We start from the raw sequence: 21,222 nt of genomic DNA, 5'->3' as shown, positions 1-21,222 counted from the left end.
TTTAGCCAATGGGAAGGCGAATTGATTTGGTACGAGCTGCGGAATTTTTACTTAGACCAAGACGGATTGCAACACAGGCTTGCGTGAGAGCGAGCGATCCTCCTCTGTACATGTATCGCCTGTGGGTTTCGTGATCCTCTCGACTCATCGACCTTTCTTGATGATGCGATGGAGCCGTGCCATCAACACACTGCGAACCAGCTGTCGGAGAATGCGATTAATCCTTGTTGATGGTACGGTCACCGGAAGACCGTACCATCAAGGGAGCCTCTGGCATACCAAGCCGAGCCGTCGTTGCTTGATGGTATTTCTCGCGCGCAGGCCTCTGCTGCCCGACGCAGGATGTGCTTCATCCGACCTCATTTCCAAACTTGCAGCCCACCCACCGACACCAAGCACCAGTTCAACGAACTCAAGAATGGGCGACCCAAACGATCCCCCTACCACCAATAGACTTGGTTACGAGTCCGGCGTAACTCTCATGGCCAAAGGTCCTGAAGCATTGCACGACTTGATCGCGTCGAAGATGGAGGCAGCCACGGGTCGAAGTCTACCGGAAGTGAATGTCCACTTCGACAATCTGTCGGTCACGGCCAACATCACCGTCGCGGACAAGAATGAAACGAAGAACGAGCTTCCGACGATGTTCAACGAGACCGTCAAGATGTTTTCCGTGTCGAGAAAGCACACCGTGCGCAAGGAGATTCTGAAGAATGTCACCGGCGCCTTCGCGCCAGGGAAGATCACGCTGTTGCTGGGACAGCCAGGCTCGGGCAAGTCGTCACTCATGAAAATCCTCAGCGGTCGGTTCCCCATGAAGAAGAACATCTCAGTGGAGGGCGACGTCTCTTTCAACGGGGTCTCGCGTGAAGCACTTCTCAACCGTCTGCCTCAGATCGTGTCGTACGTGAACCAGCGCGACAAGCATTATCCTCTGCTGACTGTGAACGAGACATTGGAGTTCGCGCACACGGTCGGAGGCGCCGAGTTCTTGCGTGGCGCGGAGGAGAAGCTCAAGAACGACCCCCAACATGCGGATCTGGAAGCTGTTGAAGCTCTGCGAGCGATTTCGTCCAACTACCCTGGCGTTGTCGTCGAGCAGTTCGGGCTTCACAACTGCCAGGACACGATCGTGGGCGACGCGATGACGCGCGGCGTCTCTGGGGGTGAACGCAAGCGAGTGACAACCGCGGAAATGGAGTTTGGCATGAAGAGCGTGATGTTGATGGACGAGATCAGCACGGGTCTCGACAGCGCCGCGACGTTCGACATCATCAACACCCAACGTAGCGTCGCGAGGAAGCTTCACAAGACCGTAGTCATCGCGCTGCTTCAGCCGTCGCCGGAGGTCTTCGCTCTTTTCGACGACGTGATGATCCTGAACGAAGGAGAGGTGATATATCACGGCTCCTGCAGTCTCGTGCAGCAATACTTTGAGGAGCTGGGATTCTCCTGTCCTCCCGAACGTGACCTCGCGGACTTTTTGCTAGATCTGGGAACATCGCAGCAGTATCGTTACGAGACGGACACTTACCAGAAAAATCATCCGAGACTCGCCTGTGATTTCGCCGAGCACTTTCGACAGTCACGAATTCATCTAGAAATGGTAGACCAAGTGACATCACCTACCGATCCGAACGCTCTGAAAATCGCGGAGGAGCGACTGGATAAAGTGCCCGTGTTTCAGCAATCGTTCATGAAGAGCATGCAGACGCTGCTCAGACGCCAAGTGATGGTGTTGTACCGGAACAAACCCTTCATCATAGGACGAGTCCTGATGATCTTGATCATGGGGCTGCTGTACTCGACGGTTTTCTACGACTTTAAGCCGACCGATGCCTCAGTTGTCATGGGCGTTCTCTTCGCCTCCATTCTCTTCCTCTCCATGGGTCAGTCGTCACAGGTGCCTACGTACATCGCTGAGCGAGACATTTTCTACAAGCAGCGCGGCGCAAACTTCTTCAGCACCAAGGCGTACGTGTTAGCCACGTCAGCCAGCCAGATCCCGCTGATCTTGGCCGAGTCGATCGTCTTCGGAGTGCTGGTGTACTGGATTTGTGGGTTTGAGGCAGACGCCGTGCGATTCATCATCTTCGAGATCGTCCTCCTCTTTACGAATCTGGCTATGGGGATGTGGTTCTCGTTCCTGGCTGCGATCAGCCCCAATGCCAACGTTGCGGCACCGTTGGGCATTGTGTCACTCTTGGTCTTCATCATTTTTGCGGGCTTCATCGTCACGAAAGACAACATCCCGGATTTTCTGATCTGGGGGCACTGGATTAGTCCGATGAGTTGGAGTCTTCGAGCGTTGGCCATTAATCAGTACCGAGCGAGCACTTTCAATGTCTGCGTGTACGATGCTGTTGACTATTGTGCGACTTACGGGGTCACAATGGGCGAGTACAATCTGCAGCTGTTCGCCATGAAGACAGACAAGGTGTGGGTTTTGTACGGCATTCTATACACGGCCGCAATCTACTTCGTTTTCATGTTCCTCTCGTATTTGGGGCTGGAATACATCCGCTACGAAGCACCCGAGAACGTCGATTTGTCAGCAGAAGCAGAGGAAAACGACTCGTACGCGCTGGCGGAAACACCCAAGCATGGTCGGCCCGGGGATGATTGTTCAGTGACGATTGATAGCCGCGAAAAGCACGTTGTCGAACCCGTGACAGTGGCTTTCCAGGACTTGCGGTACTCTGTTCCGGACCCACACAACCCGAAGGAATCCCTGGATCTCCTCAAAGGTATCAGCGGCTTCGCGCTTCCAGGCTCAATCACGGCTCTCATGGGCTCCTCAGGTGCCGGCAAAACAACGTTGATGGATGTGATCGCGGGTCGAAAAACTGGAGGCAAGATCACGGGCAAGATCCTCTTGAACGGCTACGAGGCCAGCGACTTGGCCATTCGCCGCTCCACTGGTTATTGCGAGCAGATGGATGTGCACACGGAGGCTGCTACCTTCCGGGAGGCGCTCACCTTCAGCGCCTTCTTGCGTATGGATAGTTCCGTATCCGACACCAAGAAGTACGACTCGGTCAACGAGTGCATTGAGCTTCTGGGTCTGGAAGATATCGCGGACAGAATCATCCGCGGCAGTTCGATGGAGCAAATGAAGCGGCTGACAATCGGCGTGGAGCTTGCGGCACAGCCCAGTGTCATTTTCTTGGACGAGCCTACAAGTGGTTTGGATGCCCGATCGGCGAAGTTGATCATGACCGGGGTTCGCAAGGTGGCGGACTCAGGCCGCACGATCGTGTGCACGATTCATCAGCCGTCCTCAGACGTGTTCGCCTTTTTTGACAGCTTGCTGCTGCTCAAGCGCGGCGGCGAGACGGTTTTCTTCGGCGACTTGGGCGACGACTGCCGCAACTTGATCGACTACTTCGAGGGGATCCCCGGTGTTGTGCCACTACCTGCAGGCTACAACCCAGCCACTTGGATGTTGGAGTGCATTGGCGCGGGCGTGAGCAATGGATCGATTACCACGGATTTTGTCAAAGTCTTCAATGAGAGCCCACACAAGCAACTGCTAGTAGCAAGTATGGCGAAGGAAGGCATCTCCACCCCATCACCAGACCTACCGGAAATGGTCTTCGGCAAGAAGCGTGCCGCCAACTCGGTCACTCAAATGAAGTTTGTCGTCACGCGCTTCATTCGATCCTACTGGCGTACTCCGTCATACAACTTGACGCGGATGCTTGTCTCGCTGTTCCTCGGAATCGTCTTCGGCTTGGTGTTCGTCGACGCGACATACACGACCTACTCGGGCTTGAATTCAGGAGTGGGGCTGATCTACATGGCTGCGCTCTTCAACGCGTTCGTGTCGTTCGAAAGCGTCCTTCCTGTCGTCTTCGCTGACCGCGCCTCATTCTACCGCGAGCGCGCGTCCCAAACGTACAATGCCTTCTGGTACTTCGTGGGCGCGACTATCGTGGAGATTCCGTACTCATTTGCCAGCGGTTTGTTCTTTACCGTCGTGTTCTACCCGCTCGTGGGCTTCAAGGGCTTCGACACGGCTGTCGTGTACTGGTTGGCATACTCCATGATGACGCTGATGCAAGTTTATCAGGGTCAAATGTTGGCATTCGTTTTCCCAACGGAGGAAGTGGCAATCGTCGCTGGATACTTGGTCAACGCCATCTTCATGATGTTCATGGGGTTCACTCCGCCGGCGAACGCGATCCCGTCAGGCTACAAGTGGTTGTACAAGATCTCGCCCCTCAAGTACCCACTCTCCACCATGGTGGCTCTGGTATTCGCCGACTGTGACCAGCTTCCCCAGTGGGATGACGCCGCCGGGGCCTACGTCAACGTGGGCTCGCAGCTTGGTTGCCAGCCGATGGCGAATGCACCCGTAACGGTGGGTCATACTACACTGAAAGAGTACACGGAAGATCATTTTGGTATGAAGCACGACAGAATCGCCCGCAACTTCGGTGTTCTTGTCGGGATCACGGCACTCTATCTCTTCCTGGGGTTGCTGGCAATTCGCTTCATCAACCACCAGAAGCGATAAACTCGAATGAGTAGCATACGCTTCTCCATGTTAAATTTGCAACACAAATATGCTTATCTCCATGACAGCGAAACCCATTTGTGCGAGTATAAATGCAAACCCTCACAGCCATCGTTTTTCTTCTAAGCGGACATCTTGTTAAACTTCTACGGTGTAAGCCTATGTTGAACGATGCAAACACACAGCACCTGGAGGGCTTGGTCTCTGCAGTCGTTAGGTAGTTAGACTAGCGCTAACCGCTTGAGTGACCACATAAAAAAAGATGCAAACACAGTCAACTTGTCGGGGTGTCCGCAGCACCTGAATGCAAACAGCTCGAAGCTCAAGCAGCTGTGGTGGACTTCTTTATGTTATCCAAGATGCTGTCGACCAGAGGTTGATTGTTTGAAGCGTAAGCTTGCTCCAACGCACGGGAGTTTAAACGCGTAGACGCGGAAGCTTTGCCACTCTAGTCATTGCAGATTGAAATGACATCATCGTGTCTTTCCAACTTAATAGCGGCCCGCAAAGCAGTCTGGACAAGCAACTCATTCGATTCGTAACCGCATTCGCGCATAGCCTTGAAGGCACGCAGAAGCTGGTCAGAGCGTTGAATGACATCACTACGCGATGGTACCCCCCCCCCCCCTGCACTCACTTCAATCTCCTTCATCTTCTGTAAAATATCAAAAACCAAATCGTACTGCTTCGACTTGAAAGCGGTTCTGGTAGCAGATACGTATACGGGTGCAAGTGTCTTCACACCAGCTCGATTCATGAAATCAATCATGTCCAACACTAACCGATGCTGGTTTGTCCAAACTGCTGCTCTTATATTATAGCACGGGGAAAGGCTTTAGTTTTCGTCTTCGACAAGTCCACGTTCTGCTTCATGTCATCCAGGATTGACAGCACCAGTTACGGTTCTTCACTCGGACAGCTGACTCCATAATAGCTCCGCACGTGCATATACACCCCACTTTCCGCATAGCCATAAACGTGCTTAGAACTTGATCATGCAAATCAGCCTTGTGCAAAGAGATGATTTGATACTTGTACTCTTCAATCGGGTCGATTCCGTGCTTTTTCATCAGACGCAAAAGTTCCAGACCGAAATCATACTCGCCCGCCCAGCTTGAACACGGGTCGACGAGTATTTTGGTATCCGGCAGTGGAATCCACACCGCTCGCTTGCATGTAGTCGAGAATCTCAAGCACAAGCTTGTGCTGCTTCATTTGGCACGCGGCTCCTAGGATAATTTCGTACATGTCGTCTTTCACCGTGTGGGTTTTCACTTCATTGAAGATCTCAAACACCCGCTTCTCCTTTTTCAAGTGGACAGCCGACAGCGTAGCTGTGTACTGCCATGGCCGGCGTCTATAGCCGTTAGTCGGCATACCGTCTCACACACGCAGCAGGAGAGGGTACTCCCTCTCGCGTGAGGCGACACCAAAGACCGCCCTGTAGATCTTGAGGTGCAAGTTCACCTCCTTGTCCTGTGCATACTTGAGCATCTCGACGCTCCTGCCCAACGATCCCTTGTTCACCAGAGTGAAGGCAATGGTTGAACCTGACCGCGTTATGAGCATCAACTCTGCCGGGTTAATTCTTCAAGTACTCCGACAGAATCTCAGGCACTGTTTCCGTGTCATCTGATCGAGTTTTAGCTAGGGAGGAATTCTTCGCGGCAATGGTGGCCATCTTTCCAGCAGTTGAAGGCTTCCTCGCAGCAGTGGGGGAATTCTTTATATGATTCAAGATGCTGACAACCAAGGCTTGCTTGTTCGCTGCGCGAGCTTGCGCCAATGCAAACGAGTACAAACGTGTGGAGGTACTCAACTTGCCACCCGATTCATCGCAGGTTCCAAGCACATCACCATATCTGTCCACTTTAATAGCTGCTATTATTGCAGCCGTACACACGGCTTCTTCCTGCTCATAGCCGAGTTCGCGCATAGCCTCGTATGGACGCAAAACGTGATCATAGCATTCAACTTTGGCGAATGAGATTACTGTGCGTTTGTACCGCACCTTCTCGTCCACTCCATTCTCTTGCATTTTCTGCAAGATGTCGAAGACAAAATCATACTGCTTCGACTCGAACGCGGTTTTGATGGCAGAAACGTATGCGGCAGATGCATTCACGCCGGCTTGATCCATGAAATCAAACATGTCAATACCAACTGATGCTGGTTAGAACAGACTGCTGCTCTTACAGCACGAAGATAGACTTCAGGTTGCGTCTTCGACAGGTCCACGTTTTGCTCCATGTCATCTAGGATCGACATTACCACTTCACGGTTCTTCACTTGCACGGCTGAAGTCACAACAGATCCATACATGTCTACATCGCAGACACACCCCACTTTCCGCATAGTGTCAGGCCCACCTCTGGCCTGCTGAGCAAGCAAGCCAGAGCGATGCGGCGCAAAGACTCTGGCTTGCTTGCTCGCGGCCAGAGGCTTGAAGTTCCTGTGGCAGCTACCCGAGAGGGTCAGCCGTCACAGTGAACATGCATTTTGTAGGAAAAACATGAAAAAGAAACATGGAACATGCATTTAGTAGAAAAGAAATGAAAAGAAAACAAAAAGACGCAGGGTAGCACATAGTCAAGGAAAACCCCAGAAATACGCAAAGAGAGCCCTGTGCTCGCGTAGGAGCACAGCGAGGCATGCATGTTAGGCTAGCAGTAGCAATTCAGTATTAAATAAACCGTCTACCCCGCACATCGACCACAACTACCGCGCTTCTCGACAGGACCAACACTCGCACCCACTTCAACGACAAACACTCTTCGGGCCCAACGTGACATCTGGTAGCACTTGCGGGGGGGGGAAGGCTCGCTGCTGCACGGCACTCAAGGGGAGGCTTTTTCACCTTGAGGTGTAAGTGTCACGTCAGCGTGACCAACCCAGCTGTTGGGGAGACATTGGTACATTAATAGGGCAATCTACTATTGTACGCTGACGTGGGATATAACTGGAGGGCAGCCGTGGTGCAAATTTGTTTTGCATCTGGCCCCGGTGACAGCCCATTTGCCCAAGTAGCTACTGTTCTCAAAAGACTGCACCGCATATAAATCGAGCACTATAAGTCTCGAAGCCGGTTAGTCAGTTTTTGTTCTTGGTAGCCCGGCACAGCAAAATTTTGGCGAAGCGAAGACCAGGACGACAACCGTCACCGCTCGACCTCTCACGCGTCATCGACCTCTCACGTGTCATCGACCTCTTCAAAGGCATCGAAGAAGTCCAAGACCTCCCACAGCGCATAACTCGGCCAATTTTAGGAAGTAGCGTAGGTTATTTTCTTTAACAGGTTTTCTCTTTTACTTTCTTTTAGTCAGTGCCCCTAAAAGTAGATTGCTCCCACCGGTATCAAGTTTCAAGGGTGAACACACAAAGTACGAAGTTTTCGCGTGTTCAAGATGGCGGATCCGGCCCAACTAATGCATAGTATGTTGGTGGCCATGGAGAAGCAGACAGAATTGATCGACGAGCTGCGCAAGTCAAGGCAGCTGTCGCAACTAAAGCTGGATGGGATAAAAATGCCCAGCTACGGGGGGACGCTCAAGGAATCGTTCCAACTATACCGGGAGCAGGTGGAGCAGTACGTTTTAGCTAAGGGCATAGACTGTAAGGATAGTAAGTTGAGTGGACGCATTTTGGCTGTGTTAGCGGGATCGCTGAAGTATGGAGCCGCGCAGTGGCACATCGTCAAGAAGGACGATGTGAAGAGTGTGGAATACTTCTTTTTGAAGCTGGAGGAAGAGTTCGTGCCTCCGGATCTGCAAGAACGTCTTCGGGACCAGATGAATGACTTGAAGGAGCGTCAGTGTCGAGACTTGCCCGATTATATCAGCAAGTTCAGGCACTTGATTACTCAAGTCAAGGAGATGAGCGAACTGGACAAGATCATGTATTTCTTGCGTGGTCTGCCGTCAAGTATTCGGGAGGAAGTCCAGTATCGCAGGAGTGCAACGTTGACCGACGCTATTACCGTAGCGCTCGACTATGACCGGTCTCACGCGCATCGTGGACGCTCGGAAGGAGCACGCGACAGACCGAGGTACCGATCGTACGACAACAGACGATCGAAGAGCAACAACGATGGACCAGTGCCGATGGAGATCGACAACGTAAGGGTACCGTCGAAGGAGGAATGTATGCGCCGAAACCTGTGTTTCCGGTGCGGGAGTAGCGCCCATCGGGCTCGTCAATGTCCGATACAGCTGCAGCAGACGCAAATGGCTAAGCGGAATGTGCCGAAGTACAACAACTCGGGCAGTAATCAAGGGCGTAAGCCGAGGATGAACATGGTCCTCGAGGATGACGAACAGGTGGATACTGTCGTCATGGATCGCGTGACTATGAGTGTGGCTGACATCCAGGAACAAGCGGATGGGTTACAGGCATTCATGGACAAGGCACGTGTACAAGTGGAAGAGACTGTCACTGCAGCGTCAGAAATGACGGAAGATGCTGGCTCGTGTGGACTACAGCCAGTTGAAGAACCGAGTTTGCATGCGATGCAACCGGAATTGGAGTCTGGTGTGTGCGGATCGCCGCCAGAGCAGGAAGCTGAGTTGCATGAGAAGCAGCCAGTGAAGTTGGTTCAGCAAGGATCGCAACCAACAAGTACAACGGAGACCTTGAAGGTGAACGCAGTGAAGTCCGAACGTACGAGTAACCTTTTCATCAGGAAGGGTCGCATCAATGGCAGAGATGTCCGAATTCTGTTGGACACGGGTGCAAGCACGAACATGATTATGCCAGGTTTGGCTAGTAATGTGCTTCTGTCAAGACGACTTCAAGCTCAGCGCTTTGACGGCACGTTAACACCGGCGACGAATGTCAAACACGTGGAGGCGCCAGTGAGCATGGATGGGTACTTCTTTCCAGCGATCGAGTTCGTGGAATGGAAGTTGCCGGAGTCGCACGACGTCATTTTGGGGAAACCGTGGTTTAAGGACTACAACCCTCAAGTGGATTGGCAAAAGGAGGAGGTTGTCATACCTGACCGGATGTAATTCATCGACGTCGATGCACCGTCGTTCTCGCACAACTTGAAGGAAGGCGAGTATGAGCAGGTGTTTCGGGTGAAGATACAACTTGTGCCCGAAGTGGAAGGAATTCCAGAACCGATCTTCAACGTAGTCGGTAAGGAGTTCAAGGATGTGTTTCCGGAGCAATTACCAGACGGATTGCCTCCGATGCGTGAAGTCAACTTTGAAGTGACGTTGAAGAAGGGGGCTCAGCCAAGCTCTCGTGCACCGTTCCGCATGTCGAAGATGGAACAGGATGCTTTCGAAGAATTTGTCAAAGACAAGTTGAAGAAAGGATGGATTGAAGTGTCGAACTCGCCGTGGGTTTCGAACATTTTCGCTATCCCGAAGAAGGACCCAGTCACAGGTCAAATGCCGAAAATGGCTGAATGGTTGCGTAGCGGCAATTTGAAGATTCCGTTGCGTTGGGTGTTCGACTACCGCTATCTCAACAGCGTGACTGTCATTGCCAAGATCCCGTTGCCATTAATCGAGGAGTTGTTCGATAAGATGGTAGGTTGTGTCATCTACACGTTGATCGACCTTGCGCAGGGATACCATCAAATGCTGGTGGTGAAGTCAAGTCGTCCGTACACTGCGTTTCGAACACACAAGGAAACGTATCAGTGGTGTGTAGCGCCCATGGGAGTGGCTGAAATGCCAGGGACATGGTCCAGGCTCATGCACAAGCTGTTCGACAAGTACGAATTTGTCGTCGTGTATCTCGATGACATCTGCGTCTTCTCGAAGAGTATGGAGGAGCATGTGGAGCATCTGCGTGCAGTTTGTATGGTACTGCGTCGCGAGAAGCTTTTTGCGGACATGGCAAAGTGTTCGTATGGTCAGTCCGAAGTGGCTTTCCTAGGACATGTTGTCTCGCAGGCAGGAGTAAGCGTTGATCCGCGTAAAACGGAAGCGATAGCCAAGTATCCGACTCCGACGAATCGAAAGGAGTTGTTGAGTTTCTTGGGTTTGGCAGGATGTTATCGCAGATTTATCTGTGATTTTGCCGAGATTGCTCGTCCGTTGAGGGATTTGACGAAGGGAGTTGCCCCATGGAATTGGACGAAGCCTGTGGAGGACGCGTATTTGCATCTCAAGCTCGCACTTCAGCAAGCGCCTACGCTGAAGTTGCCGGACTTTGAGCGACCGTTTATCGTGACGACGGACGCGTCAGGACATTGTATTGGTGGAGTTCTGTCACAGAAGTATGACGGAGCAGATCATCCGATTGCCTTCTATTCGAAGAAGTTGGATAAACATGAGCGTGGATGGCCGACGCATGAGAAGGAGCTACTAGCTATCAAAGTGGCTACGGAGAAGTGGAGACACTATCTGCGTGGACGCCCATTCGACGTCTACACGGATAACGCAGCGTGTTCGTGGATGTTGCATCACCCACGAGTGTCACCAAAGATGGCTCGCTTTTTGACGCACTTTTCGCAATACACGTTTACTTTGCATCATGTGCGAGGTAAGATGAACGTTGTAGCGGATGCGCTCTCACGGCCTCCACCGGATGGACTGGAAGACGAAGAGGAGAAAGAAGCACCTCTTCCGGATGTGACGTATACGGTTCATGACTGCGACGACGAATGCGCGAAGAATGCCGCACCAGTTCATGACCACCGTATTAAGTCTGCAGTGTTGCGCAACTTGTCAACGGATGATACTCGCCTGTTACTCGACGATGTCGACTTACGGGGGGAGGGTCGCCCGATTGGCGTAGCACAGCAGCAAGTCAACAGCGTCGACTATCATTTTGTAAGTCCGCACTTGGTCCCTGAGACGAAAAGAGCGTTTCAGGAAGGATACGAATCAGACCCTGCTTTCAAGCAACAGTGGTCTAATGGAGCAGGAAAGGAGAAGTTCGTCAAGCACAATGGGCTTCTGTTTTTCAAACAGACGAAAGGCGAAACTGTCTACCGACTTTGTGTGCCGAAGGTAAAAGAGCTTCGCACAAATGTCATGATCGAATTTCATGATGGAAAGACGTCCGCGCATCCTGGAAGTCGACGCACGTACCTGAAAGCAGCGCAATGGTACTACTGGCCGACTATGGACCGCGACGTAAGGGAATACGTTCGCACGTGTGAGACTTGTGCACGATGGAAGTCCAGTAGCCAGAAGAAGAAAGGACTACTGATGCCGATACCAGTGCCAAAGGAATGCTGGGAAGTGGTGTCAATGGATTTTATCACGGGTTTGCCAGTGTCGGAAGGGTTTGATGCAATACTAGTTGCAGTGGACAAGTTGTCCAAGGGAGCGAAGTATGCACCAACGTATTCGACAGCTGACGCGAAGGACACGGCTAAAGTGTTCTTTGATGCAGTTGTTCGGCATCACGGATTGCCGAAGGTCATCATCAGTGATCGCGACTCAAAGTTCATCTCGGACTTTTGGAAGTCATTGATGAAGTTGATGGGTATCAAACTCAGCATGACAACTGCGCACCGAGCTCAGGCAGATGGCCAGACAGAGCGCCAGAACCTCGTGCTCGAAGATGCATTGAGATGTATGATCTCGTATCACGGTGACGATTGGGTTAAGCACCTAGGGACTATCGAATATGCGCATTCGACCCTCGTCAACGCGTCTACGAAGTTTGCGCCATTCGAACTTGACACAGGACGTAAGGTGTCAAACATTGTGGCAGAGGAGTTGAAAGACCTGCTGCAATCGGAGAATGACGTGACGCTCGCGGAGTTCGCGAAGAACTTTGCGAAGGAGCGACAGGAGATCGTAGAACGTGCTCAGAAGAATTTGGAAGAAGCTCAAGCAAGACAAAAGGAGTACTACGATCGCAAGCGCAGACAAATTGTCTTTAAAAGAGGTGACTTAGTGCTGCTCGACACGAAGAACTTACCGCTGAAAACCGTAAACAAGAACACGGAATTGAAGAAAGCGAAATTAGCGGCTAAGAAGGTTGGACCGTTCGTGATTGAACTTATGGTGAACGACAACGTGGCGAAGTTGATACTTCCGCGCACGATGAAACGTCTTAATCCGACATTCAACGTGGAGTTACTGCCCCATTACCAAACGAACCGTGAGGATTTTCCGAATCGACCGATTCCGAAGGCTGTACCTCTAATCTTGGACGAGGACACTGGAGAAGAACTCTACACTGTGGAGAAGCTGCTCAAGAAACGAACTAGACGTCGCAAACGTCAATGGCTCGTGAAGTGGCATGGGTTGCCGGAGCATGAGGCAACCTGGGAAAGCGAAGCGCAGATCAAGCACGTTTCGCATTGGCGTCAACTCCTGGATGGGTATCGACTCCGCCAACGCGAAGTCAACCAGGGGGAGATGTCAGGCCCACCTCTGGCCTGCTGAGCAAGCAAGCCAGAGCGATACGGCGCAAAGACTCTGGCTTGCTTGCTCGCGGCTAGAGGCTTGAAGTTCCTGTGGCAGCTACCCGAGAGGGTCAGCCGTCACAGTGAACATGCATTTTGTAGGAAAAACATGAAAAAGAAACATGGAACATGCATTTAGTAGAAAAGAAATGAAAAGAAAACAAAAAGACGCAGGGTAGCATATAGTCAAGGAAAACCCCAGAAATACGCAAAGAGAGCCCTGTGCTCGCGTAGGAGCACAGCGAGGCATGCATGTTAGGCTAGCAGTAGCAATTCAGTATTAAATAAACCGTCTACCCCGCACATCGACCACAACTACCGCGCTTCTCGACAGGACCAACACTCGCACCCACTTCAACGACAAACACTCTTCGGGCTTGCTCTGGAGTTATTGCTTCTGATGAAAGAGCACGGAATCGACCCGACTAAAGCGTACAGAGGTCACATTATGTCACTGGATAAGGCTGATTTGCATGATCAAGTTCTAAGCACGTTTATGGCTATGTGTCGCGTTGGGCAGACCATACTTGCCCGACTTGAATGCCAGTCGAATAGTATTATGGTACCAATCGCGCAGTCGACGCCGCTTGCGTGCATGTAGCCCAATTCTTAATGCAAGATCGTGTTGTTTGGTTTGGCACCCGGCTCCAACAACAAGTTCGCACATCTTGTTATGTTTCACTTCCTCGGCTTTCACTTCACTGAGGATCTCAAACACACACTTCTCCTGCTTCAAGTGAACAGCCGCCACCAGCGCAGATGTGAATTGCCTTGGGCGGCGTTCACACCCACTATTAGCCCGCATAGCATCTCATAAACGCAGAATACAACCGTTATCCCTCTCGCGCGAACTCACGCCAAAAGCATTTCCGTACAGCTTGGGGTGTACCTGCACGCCCTTGTCCCGTGCATAGTCGAGCACCTCCACGCTTTCCCCTACTGACCCTTCCTTTAGCAGAGCGAAGGCGATGGCACCTGCTAAGGACCGGGTGAGCGTCGCGCCGACGTCGTCCTGGATGTCTTTGAAGATCACTCGAGCCAGGCCCGCGTCGTCCGGAGCGCATTGCAGGATCGTCTTGTAGTCTCTGGCCGTCGCAACGTTCGTCTGGGTCATCACGTGGGGTTTGCGTTTCGGCAGCTGCGAGAAGAATCGACTAGAGACGGGGAGATAATGCAGATTGGTTTGAGGTGGGCGGAACACTCGACTTGCAACACGGAAACGGGGCGGCAAGCAGTGCAGAGACTTGAACTGGGCTGACAACTGACATGGGCCGCGGGGCCCGAGCGCCGACGCCAACGCGCCGCGCCGCCAACATCGGTGGGGGCCTTCCTGGATCTCTCGTTTCTGACACCCTTGTCAATTTGTCACTGCCAGTCCTGCATTGTGGCAAGTTGAAGTTGGCCACCACTCCTAACCATCACTCGTGCATTAAAGCGAAGCACATACATTAACGATGCGCTCTACCCCATTCGTAGCGCTTAGTTCTCGAGCACCACGCGATAGCGAACCGTGCCGTCGCGCACCATTTTGATGCCCTCGTTCACCTTGGCCATCGGCAGCTTCTGGATCACCGCGCGCACGTTCTTCTTGGACGCCACCTCCAGCATGTCCTTGATGTCCTGGATGCTGCCGATGTTGCTGCCCACGAACTTGGCGCCCTTGCCCACCACGCCGAACGCGTTGAACTTGACATCGTCGTTGGGCAGACCTACCATGATGCACGAGCCGCGCACGGCCAAGAAGCTCAGGAACAGCGTGTACGGCATGTTGTCAGCGTTGGCGCAGATCAGCAACACGTCAACTGACCCCTCCGCAGCAGCGGCCTGCTTCTCGTCCGTGTACACGACGAACTCCGTGGCGCCCAGAGCACGCACCTCGTCCTCCTTGTTGGCCGAGCGGGAGAAAGCAACGACGGCGTCGGCGCCCATAGCCTTCGCGAATTGGATGCCGAGGTGGCCCAGACCACCAATGCCCACGACACCTACGCGCTTGCCCGGCTTCACATCAGCCTCCTTCAACGGCGTGAACACCGTCGTACCGGCGCACAGTAGCGGCGCGGCCACGTCCGACGGGAGGTTGTCCGGGATCTTGAAAGCGTACTCGTGAGTCACGCGCACGTAGTCGGCGTAGCCACCGTACGAGTTAGCGCCGTCGTTCTTGTAAGTCGAATTGTATGTCCCGACCTTGCGCTTGCAGTAAGCGTCGTCACCAGTGGCGCACTCCTTGCAGGGGGCCGCGGGGTCCTTGTTCAGGCAGGCCCAAGCTTGAGCGCCGACGCCCACGCGGTCGCCGACCTTCAAGCCCTTCACCTCGTCTCCAGCAAGGGTGACCTCACCAACGATTTCATGGCCAACAACACACGGGTACGTCGTAGGTCTCCAACCGCTCTCAATGGTGTGCAGATCCGAGCCGCAGATACCGCAGTGCGAGATCTTGATCTCCACGTCCTCGGGGCCAAGCGGGCGAGACTGGTACTCCCAACGCCTGACTTCCTCGTTCTTGCCAAAGGCGGCGTAGGCGTGCACAGTTCTCGGGGCGGTCGACATGGTTGTTGCTGTAGTGGTAGTAGCCTTGGTGCTTCGAAGTTGGCAAATCGCAAAGTGAGCGTCGTGGTTGGCATCCCTAGGCGGTCAGAAATACAACATGACCTGCATAATCGGAGAGAGGGATGTTCGACTTTGATTATGCAGTGCAGATACACGAGTTTGCATCAACGTTGTCCGCAGTTCAACGACTGCGGTGGTAGAGCAACCACACTCAGCCGCATCGATACGTCTTCGAATTTCTGTAGACGTGTCCGCTTACAACTTGCGTTCATTGAAAGCCGTTCAAACACTTTCAAAGGTTCCAACAACTGCATTTTTGACAGTATACCCTGAATAGAGGACCGTACTTGTCCAAAACCAGACCATATGTAAAAAAAATGTCAAAAATGTCGAAATTGAGTCTGGCCCCTCATTTTCAGCCCGTCCAAAATGCTGAGGTGGACATCTCGCGCGCTTCGCCGCGCAAGCCTCTGGAGGCCTCCAACCACGCCGTCACGCTCCGCCAGAGGCGCGCTGTCACTCTCACACCCTTTGTCCGCTACAACTTGCCGTTTCCAGGTCGTTCTGTCACCAAAAAACCCTCAAGCAGGTGCGTGTCAACATGTTGCGGCCACTCTGCAACTCCCCAGCCGCTTCTACTCGCAGGCAGCGACCAGCAACACCCTCTCTAGGCCTGCAATGTCCCTGGAAGATCGGGCTCTGGCGAGGGACTATCGGGAGCGACTGGAATCGGCTCCGAACGACGCAGTTCTGGCTCGACTCGTGTTTGAAGACATAAGGGAAGGCGGCGGCACCGCGCTGTCGCAATTTGTAGCATCGAACGTCTTCTGCACTTTGGCGAGAGAGGGCTCAGTGGACGAGTCTCGGGAGGTGGTGCAGTACGCGTGGGGGCGAGGCGTGCGGCTGGATGCCCAGACGGGCTGACCAACTTCGACACGCAGCAATACAAGACGGTGCTCCGTGTGTGGGACGCTATACGTCGGGATGGAGGAGAGGTTGAGCCGTCCTTCCACATCCCAGCATTACTGGCGGCGGCTAATTTGGAGCAAAATGAGCATGTCTTTTGGATTCTGGAATTCATGAAAGCTGCTGATGTAGACGCCGCCAAGGCGTACGGGTACGTGGTGGTTGCTGCGTGTCAACACAAGCGGTACCAACTCGTGCTGCGCGTGTTAGACTACATGCACAGAATTGGTGACGATACTGCGCTTGTCTATCGCACGGCTATCGGATGGGCGGTCAAAAATGGCGAAAATGGCTTTGTATTTGATCTCTTCCGGCACATGGACGATCACGGTGTGAATCGAATAGTGGATACAAGAGCTTCATCGTGTCCTTGCACAAAAATCATTTGTACGAAGAGGTTCTAAACGTGTTCGAGTCAATGAGAAATTCTGGACTCACCTGCGACGGCGAAACGTACGAGGTCATCGTAAGAGCGGCGATTCACTTGAAGAAGCATGACTTAGCGTTGGATTTCCTCGACATGAGAGAACAATTCGCCGCAGCTGAGATTTCGACAGATTTCTTTTGCGGAGTAGTGGGGGCGGCTGTGAAGTCGAAACAGCATGCACTTACGCTGGACATTTTTGATTACATGCACGGGCAGATTCTGACGCATTGCTCGCGTACACTACTGCTGTAAGAACCGCGTTCAAGTCAAAACAGTATGATTTCGTCTTTGATATATTGAAAAAATGGACGAGAACGGTCTGGACGCGAACGAGGAATACACTCACGCTGTGATGTCATTCGGTAAACTGGAGTGCTATGGCCACCTTCTGCGTGCCTTCAAGACTATGCGCGAACTCGGCTTTGAGCAGAAAGAGCTTTTGTGTAAGGCTGCTTTAAGGGCGGTTATCAAGCTGGACAAACACAGCGACGTATTCGAGATCTGCCATAGACCGAGCGGAAGTGAGCACCCATCTGCACGCTTGTACACGTACGCCTTAAAGAAAGCTCGCGCCGCAAACAAGCACGACCTCGTGGACATCATCTTCGGTAATATGAAGCAGGTCGACGCCATTGTGAAGAAGCCCAACGCCGTAGCGAAGAAGCCGACCACAGCCGAATTTCCGCAAGACGTTGCCGCGCCTGAAATTATGGCACGTTGCTTGAAGAATATACCCAATAGGCTTAATGCGTATAGCGCGGCTTTGCAAGTAGCCGGGGTGCCCGATGGCAAGCAAGAGATGGTTCCCAAGATACTAGATCATTTGCTGAAAACCACAACAAATCCCAACGAGGATTATTTGACCATGCTGCGAAAAGCAAAGCGAGCAAAACGGCACGGACTGATAGTGGCTATCACAGATCACGCCGTTGTTAACGGCGTGAACTTCACCGACTCAATGTGCGAAATCATCCTAGAGTTGTGCGCGTGCGAACGACCTGAATACCGCGCTTGGTGTGAGGAGAACAATGCATAGTTGTGGACTTTCCACAACTGAAGACAGCGTCTACTCTCTCGTCAAGTGTGCAGCCAAGATGGACGAGTGGGAGACAGTCATCGACATCATGGCGAGTCTTCAGGACGAAGGCTTCAAACCTACTTTAGCCATGTATACAATGGCTTTAGGTGAATGCTCGAAGCGCGGTCACCTGAACAGGGCGGTTGACATCTACAACTTGATGCCCGAGTCGCTTCGAGCTCAACTATCGAGCAGAAGGAGCTTGCGAGCAGTGCTCCGCGGTCATGCGTACTCTGATAGCAAGGAGATGCAGCTACGCGTTGTGAATATTGTCAACGAGTTCAGTCGCACGATTTCACCGAAGGACTTCAAGACTGTGCAGGAGGAGATGCAGCGTATTATTCAAGATGAAGTGGTTCGGATATCCGCTGATACGACGGCAAAACCTGTCGTTGAACTTGAGGAAGATTCGTCTTCAGGTGCGGCGGAAACTTCGGTCAAGGGGGTACTGGGATATGTTTCTGCGCTCTTCAAGCGCTAGCGTCGCCCCAGCTACTGGTACTTCGTGGGGAGATCAACTAGAGATTCTCTAAGGATAAAAAGTCTTCCCAGGATGAGCAATTGTACGGGTTTGTAAGTCCCACCATATCTTCTTGATAAAACGAAAGACAACTCGTAACAGCCTTCACCGTTTTGGGGTAGGTGATCAAGGGAATTGCCAGCAGATGAAGCAGCAAGCCATGAGTGTGACAACAACACCGAAAATTGCAGGCAATTCTGTCTCGTGCGTTGCACCTATGACTCAGGAACCGACTGAGAAACGTATTGGTGGATGACAAGGGGATGGTGGGATATTCTCCAAGCACCGACATACAGCTTATGAACTCATAGCAAGCGAGCTAGCATGATAACTGCTTCGTATGATCGGCCTCATTGATCGCCTCAGTTGCCGCGTGTGATGTGTGCAGATAAGCAGGGTGTTGATATGATACTAGCAACGCGAAAGATACAACTCAGTTAAGATGCTCACGGATATGGCCACGGTGCCCACCAGCTGATAGTGTCAGGGATGATTGTTAACAAGATGCGCCGTTGAATCTGCCGTCCAGATTCGGCTTTGGTCGTCCCTTAGTTCTCCAGCACCACGCGGTAGCGAACCGTGCCGTCGCGCACCATCTTGATGCCCACATTGGCCTTACTCATGGGCAATTTCTGGATCACGGCGTGCACGTTCTTCTTAGACGCCACCTCCAGCATGTCCTTGATGTCCTGGATGCTGCCGATGTTGCTCCCCACAAACTTGGCGCCCTTGGCGATCACACCAAACGCGTTGAACTTGATGTCGTCATTGGGCAGACCCACCATGATGCACGAGCCGCGCACGGCCAAGAAGCTCAGGAACAGCGTGTACGGCATGTTGTCAGCGTTGGCGCAGATCAGCAACACGTCAACTGACCCCTCCGCAGCAGCGGCCTGCTTCTCGTCTGTGTACACCACAAACTCCGTCGCTCCCAGAGCGCGCACCTCGTCCTCCTTGTTGGCCGAGCGGGAGAAGGCCACCACCGCATCAGCGCCCATGGCCTTGGCGAACTGGATGCCCAGGTGACCAAGGCCACCAATGCCCACGACACCCACGCGCTTGCCTGGCTTCACATCAGCCTCCTTCAACGGCGTGAACACCGTCGTACCGGCGCACAATAATGGTGCGACCACGTCCGACGGGAGGTTGTCCGGGATCTTGAAGGCGTACTCGTGAGCCACACGAATGTAGTCGGCGTATCCGCCGTAGGACATGGCCATGTCGTTCAGGTACGTGTCGCCGTACGTCCACACTTTGCGGGAGCAGTAGGCGTCGTCGCCGCTGGCGCACTCCTTGCATGGGGCCGTGGGGTCCTTGTTCAGACAGGCCCAGGCTTGAGCGCCGACGCCCACGCGGTCGCCGACCTTGATGCCTTTGACCATGTCACCGGCGAGAGTGACCTCACCAACGATCTCGTGACCCACGACGCACGGGTAGATGGACGGACCCCAGCCACTGTCGATGGTGTGCAGATCCGAGCCGCAGATGCCGCAGTGCGAGATCTTGACCTCGATGTCCTCCGGCCCGAGAGGGCGCGACTGGTACTCCCAGGGCTTCACCTCCTCGCTCTTGCCGAAGCAGGCGTAGGCGTGGATGGTTCGTGGGCCGGTCGACATGGTGGATGGGCTGGTGCTTAGTTGCTTGGTCTTCTTGGTCCTTCCGAGTCCTGCGTGGCAGATTCCGGAATGAACTTTGTGAGCGGACACCTTGAAGCAGACCTCGGAAAAAAATATTATTGAATTGCAATTACTGTATTTTTGTGCGGAAATATGTACTATTGGACCCCAAGGTCTCCAGTACAATTATTACTGAGACAGGAAAAGCAGTAACAGATTGGATTTCCACAGTAGTAGTATCATACATTTTGCAATAGAAAAATAATTGCAATAAATATGTATTACTGATCATGAAATTATTGAAATTATTATTATGGAATTTGAAACTTTGCAATTCAATACTATACTGTATTTTCCGAGGTCTGCCTTGAAGCTGTGCTTCACATAGTTTGAATCACATTGCGATACTGTACCAAGCAGCACTTCTAAAAGTCGGGACATACAAAAAGAAAGCGAAAGGGATGCGCGACACAGCCACTTCAACGTACGCCAGCCAGTCAATAGACCTCGAGGTCAGAAGCTGCCTACCCTGCACGGTAGGGCCTAGCTGCCCAAGCACAACCTTTGTTCCCTTTTCCGCCTGCTACTGATCGAGAGCACCATGACGATGACACGAGCTCAGCTACTCCCTTTATTCCACTACGGCTAGCACAATACGAAAGATTCCGAGTTGGACGATCGGATTCTGATTAAATGGGCAGATCGTGATTTTCGTGCAGTGAAAGTGACGGTGAAACTTAGTACGCGGTACCCAAGCGCCTGGAAGTTGTCCAAAATGGCGTGGTCCGCGTCTTCATCTTCGTCACTATCAGGCAATGGATCGAAGTGATGACGCGCGCGCTTGCTCGCGCGTAAACTCTCCAGCTCCTGGAGCTGTAAGAAACCCCGACGAGCATTGCGCCTCTCTTCCGAGGCTTCCTCGGGACGAAGAGAGCTCGAAGTCGGGCCAGAGCGGGCTGAAGAAAGCGAGGATCGGGTGCTGGGAGTGGAGCGAGCCATGATGATCGGTAGCGAGATGGGATTTTGAAGAATGACATGCAGCGACTGAGTGAAAAGCAGAGAGAATTCGCGCGATTCGTGCACGCACGAAGGAGACGACCAAGTGAACGACTGATCATATCTTCTCAGCTCTTTCAATATCGATCCCTTGGTCAGCTCTCGGCCGAGAGATG

General features: G+C 52.7%; 5 protein-coding genes across 5 annotated transcripts; 2 read left to right on the top strand and 3 right to left on the bottom strand.

The window, feature by feature from the left end:
• Positions 1 to 3,589: 3,589 nt before the first annotated feature.
• IUM83_09719 (ABC transporter G family member 31) lies at positions 3,590 to 4,519 on the top strand (the record flags this gene model as incomplete). Its single annotated transcript, XM_067934174.1, has 1 exon — positions 3,590 to 4,519. The coding sequence occupies one exon, from the start codon at positions 3,590 to 3,592 to the stop codon at positions 4,517 to 4,519; it is 930 nt and encodes a 309-aa protein (XP_067799408.1).
• Positions 4,520 to 13,678: 9,159 nt separating this feature from the next.
• On the bottom strand, positions 13,679 to 14,010 carry IUM83_09718 (uncharacterized protein; the record flags this gene model as incomplete). Its single annotated transcript, XM_067934173.1, has 2 exons — positions 13,679 to 13,687; positions 13,786 to 14,010. The coding sequence occupies 2 exons, from the start codon at positions 14,008 to 14,010 to the stop codon at positions 13,679 to 13,681; spliced, it is 234 nt and encodes a 77-aa protein (XP_067799409.1).
• Positions 14,011 to 14,375: 365 nt separating this feature from the next.
• On the bottom strand, positions 14,376 to 15,443 carry IUM83_09717 (NADP-dependent alcohol dehydrogenase C 2; the record flags this gene model as incomplete). The annotated part of the gene is made up of 1 exon (XM_067934172.1): positions 14,376 to 15,443. One exon carries the CDS (start codon positions 15,441 to 15,443, stop codon positions 14,376 to 14,378), a length of 1,068 nt encoding a protein of 355 aa, XP_067799442.1.
• A 2,487-nt stretch (positions 15,444 to 17,930) lies between these two features.
• IUM83_09716 (Pentatricopeptide repeat-containing protein) lies at positions 17,931 to 18,395 on the top strand (the record flags this gene model as incomplete). Its single annotated transcript, XM_067934171.1, has 1 exon — positions 17,931 to 18,395. One exon carries the CDS (start codon positions 17,931 to 17,933, stop codon positions 18,393 to 18,395), a length of 465 nt encoding a protein of 154 aa, XP_067799443.1.
• A 587-nt stretch (positions 18,396 to 18,982) lies between these two features.
• On the bottom strand, positions 18,983 to 20,050 carry IUM83_09715 (putative mannitol dehydrogenase; the record flags this gene model as incomplete). The annotated part of the gene is made up of 1 exon (XM_067934170.1): positions 18,983 to 20,050. One exon carries the CDS (start codon positions 20,048 to 20,050, stop codon positions 18,983 to 18,985), a length of 1,068 nt encoding a protein of 355 aa, XP_067799441.1.
• Positions 20,051 to 21,222: the final 1,172 nt, after the last annotated feature.

This window comes from Phytophthora cinnamomi, assembly GCF_018691715.1.
Source record: "Phytophthora cinnamomi strain GKB4 chromosome Unknown Contig5, whole genome shotgun sequence".
Taxonomy (NCBI): Eukaryota; Oomycota; class Peronosporomycetes; order Peronosporales; family Peronosporaceae; genus Phytophthora; species Phytophthora cinnamomi.
Note: the sequence above shows the minus strand (reverse complement) of the source record. Positions and strands in the feature narration are given on the sequence as shown.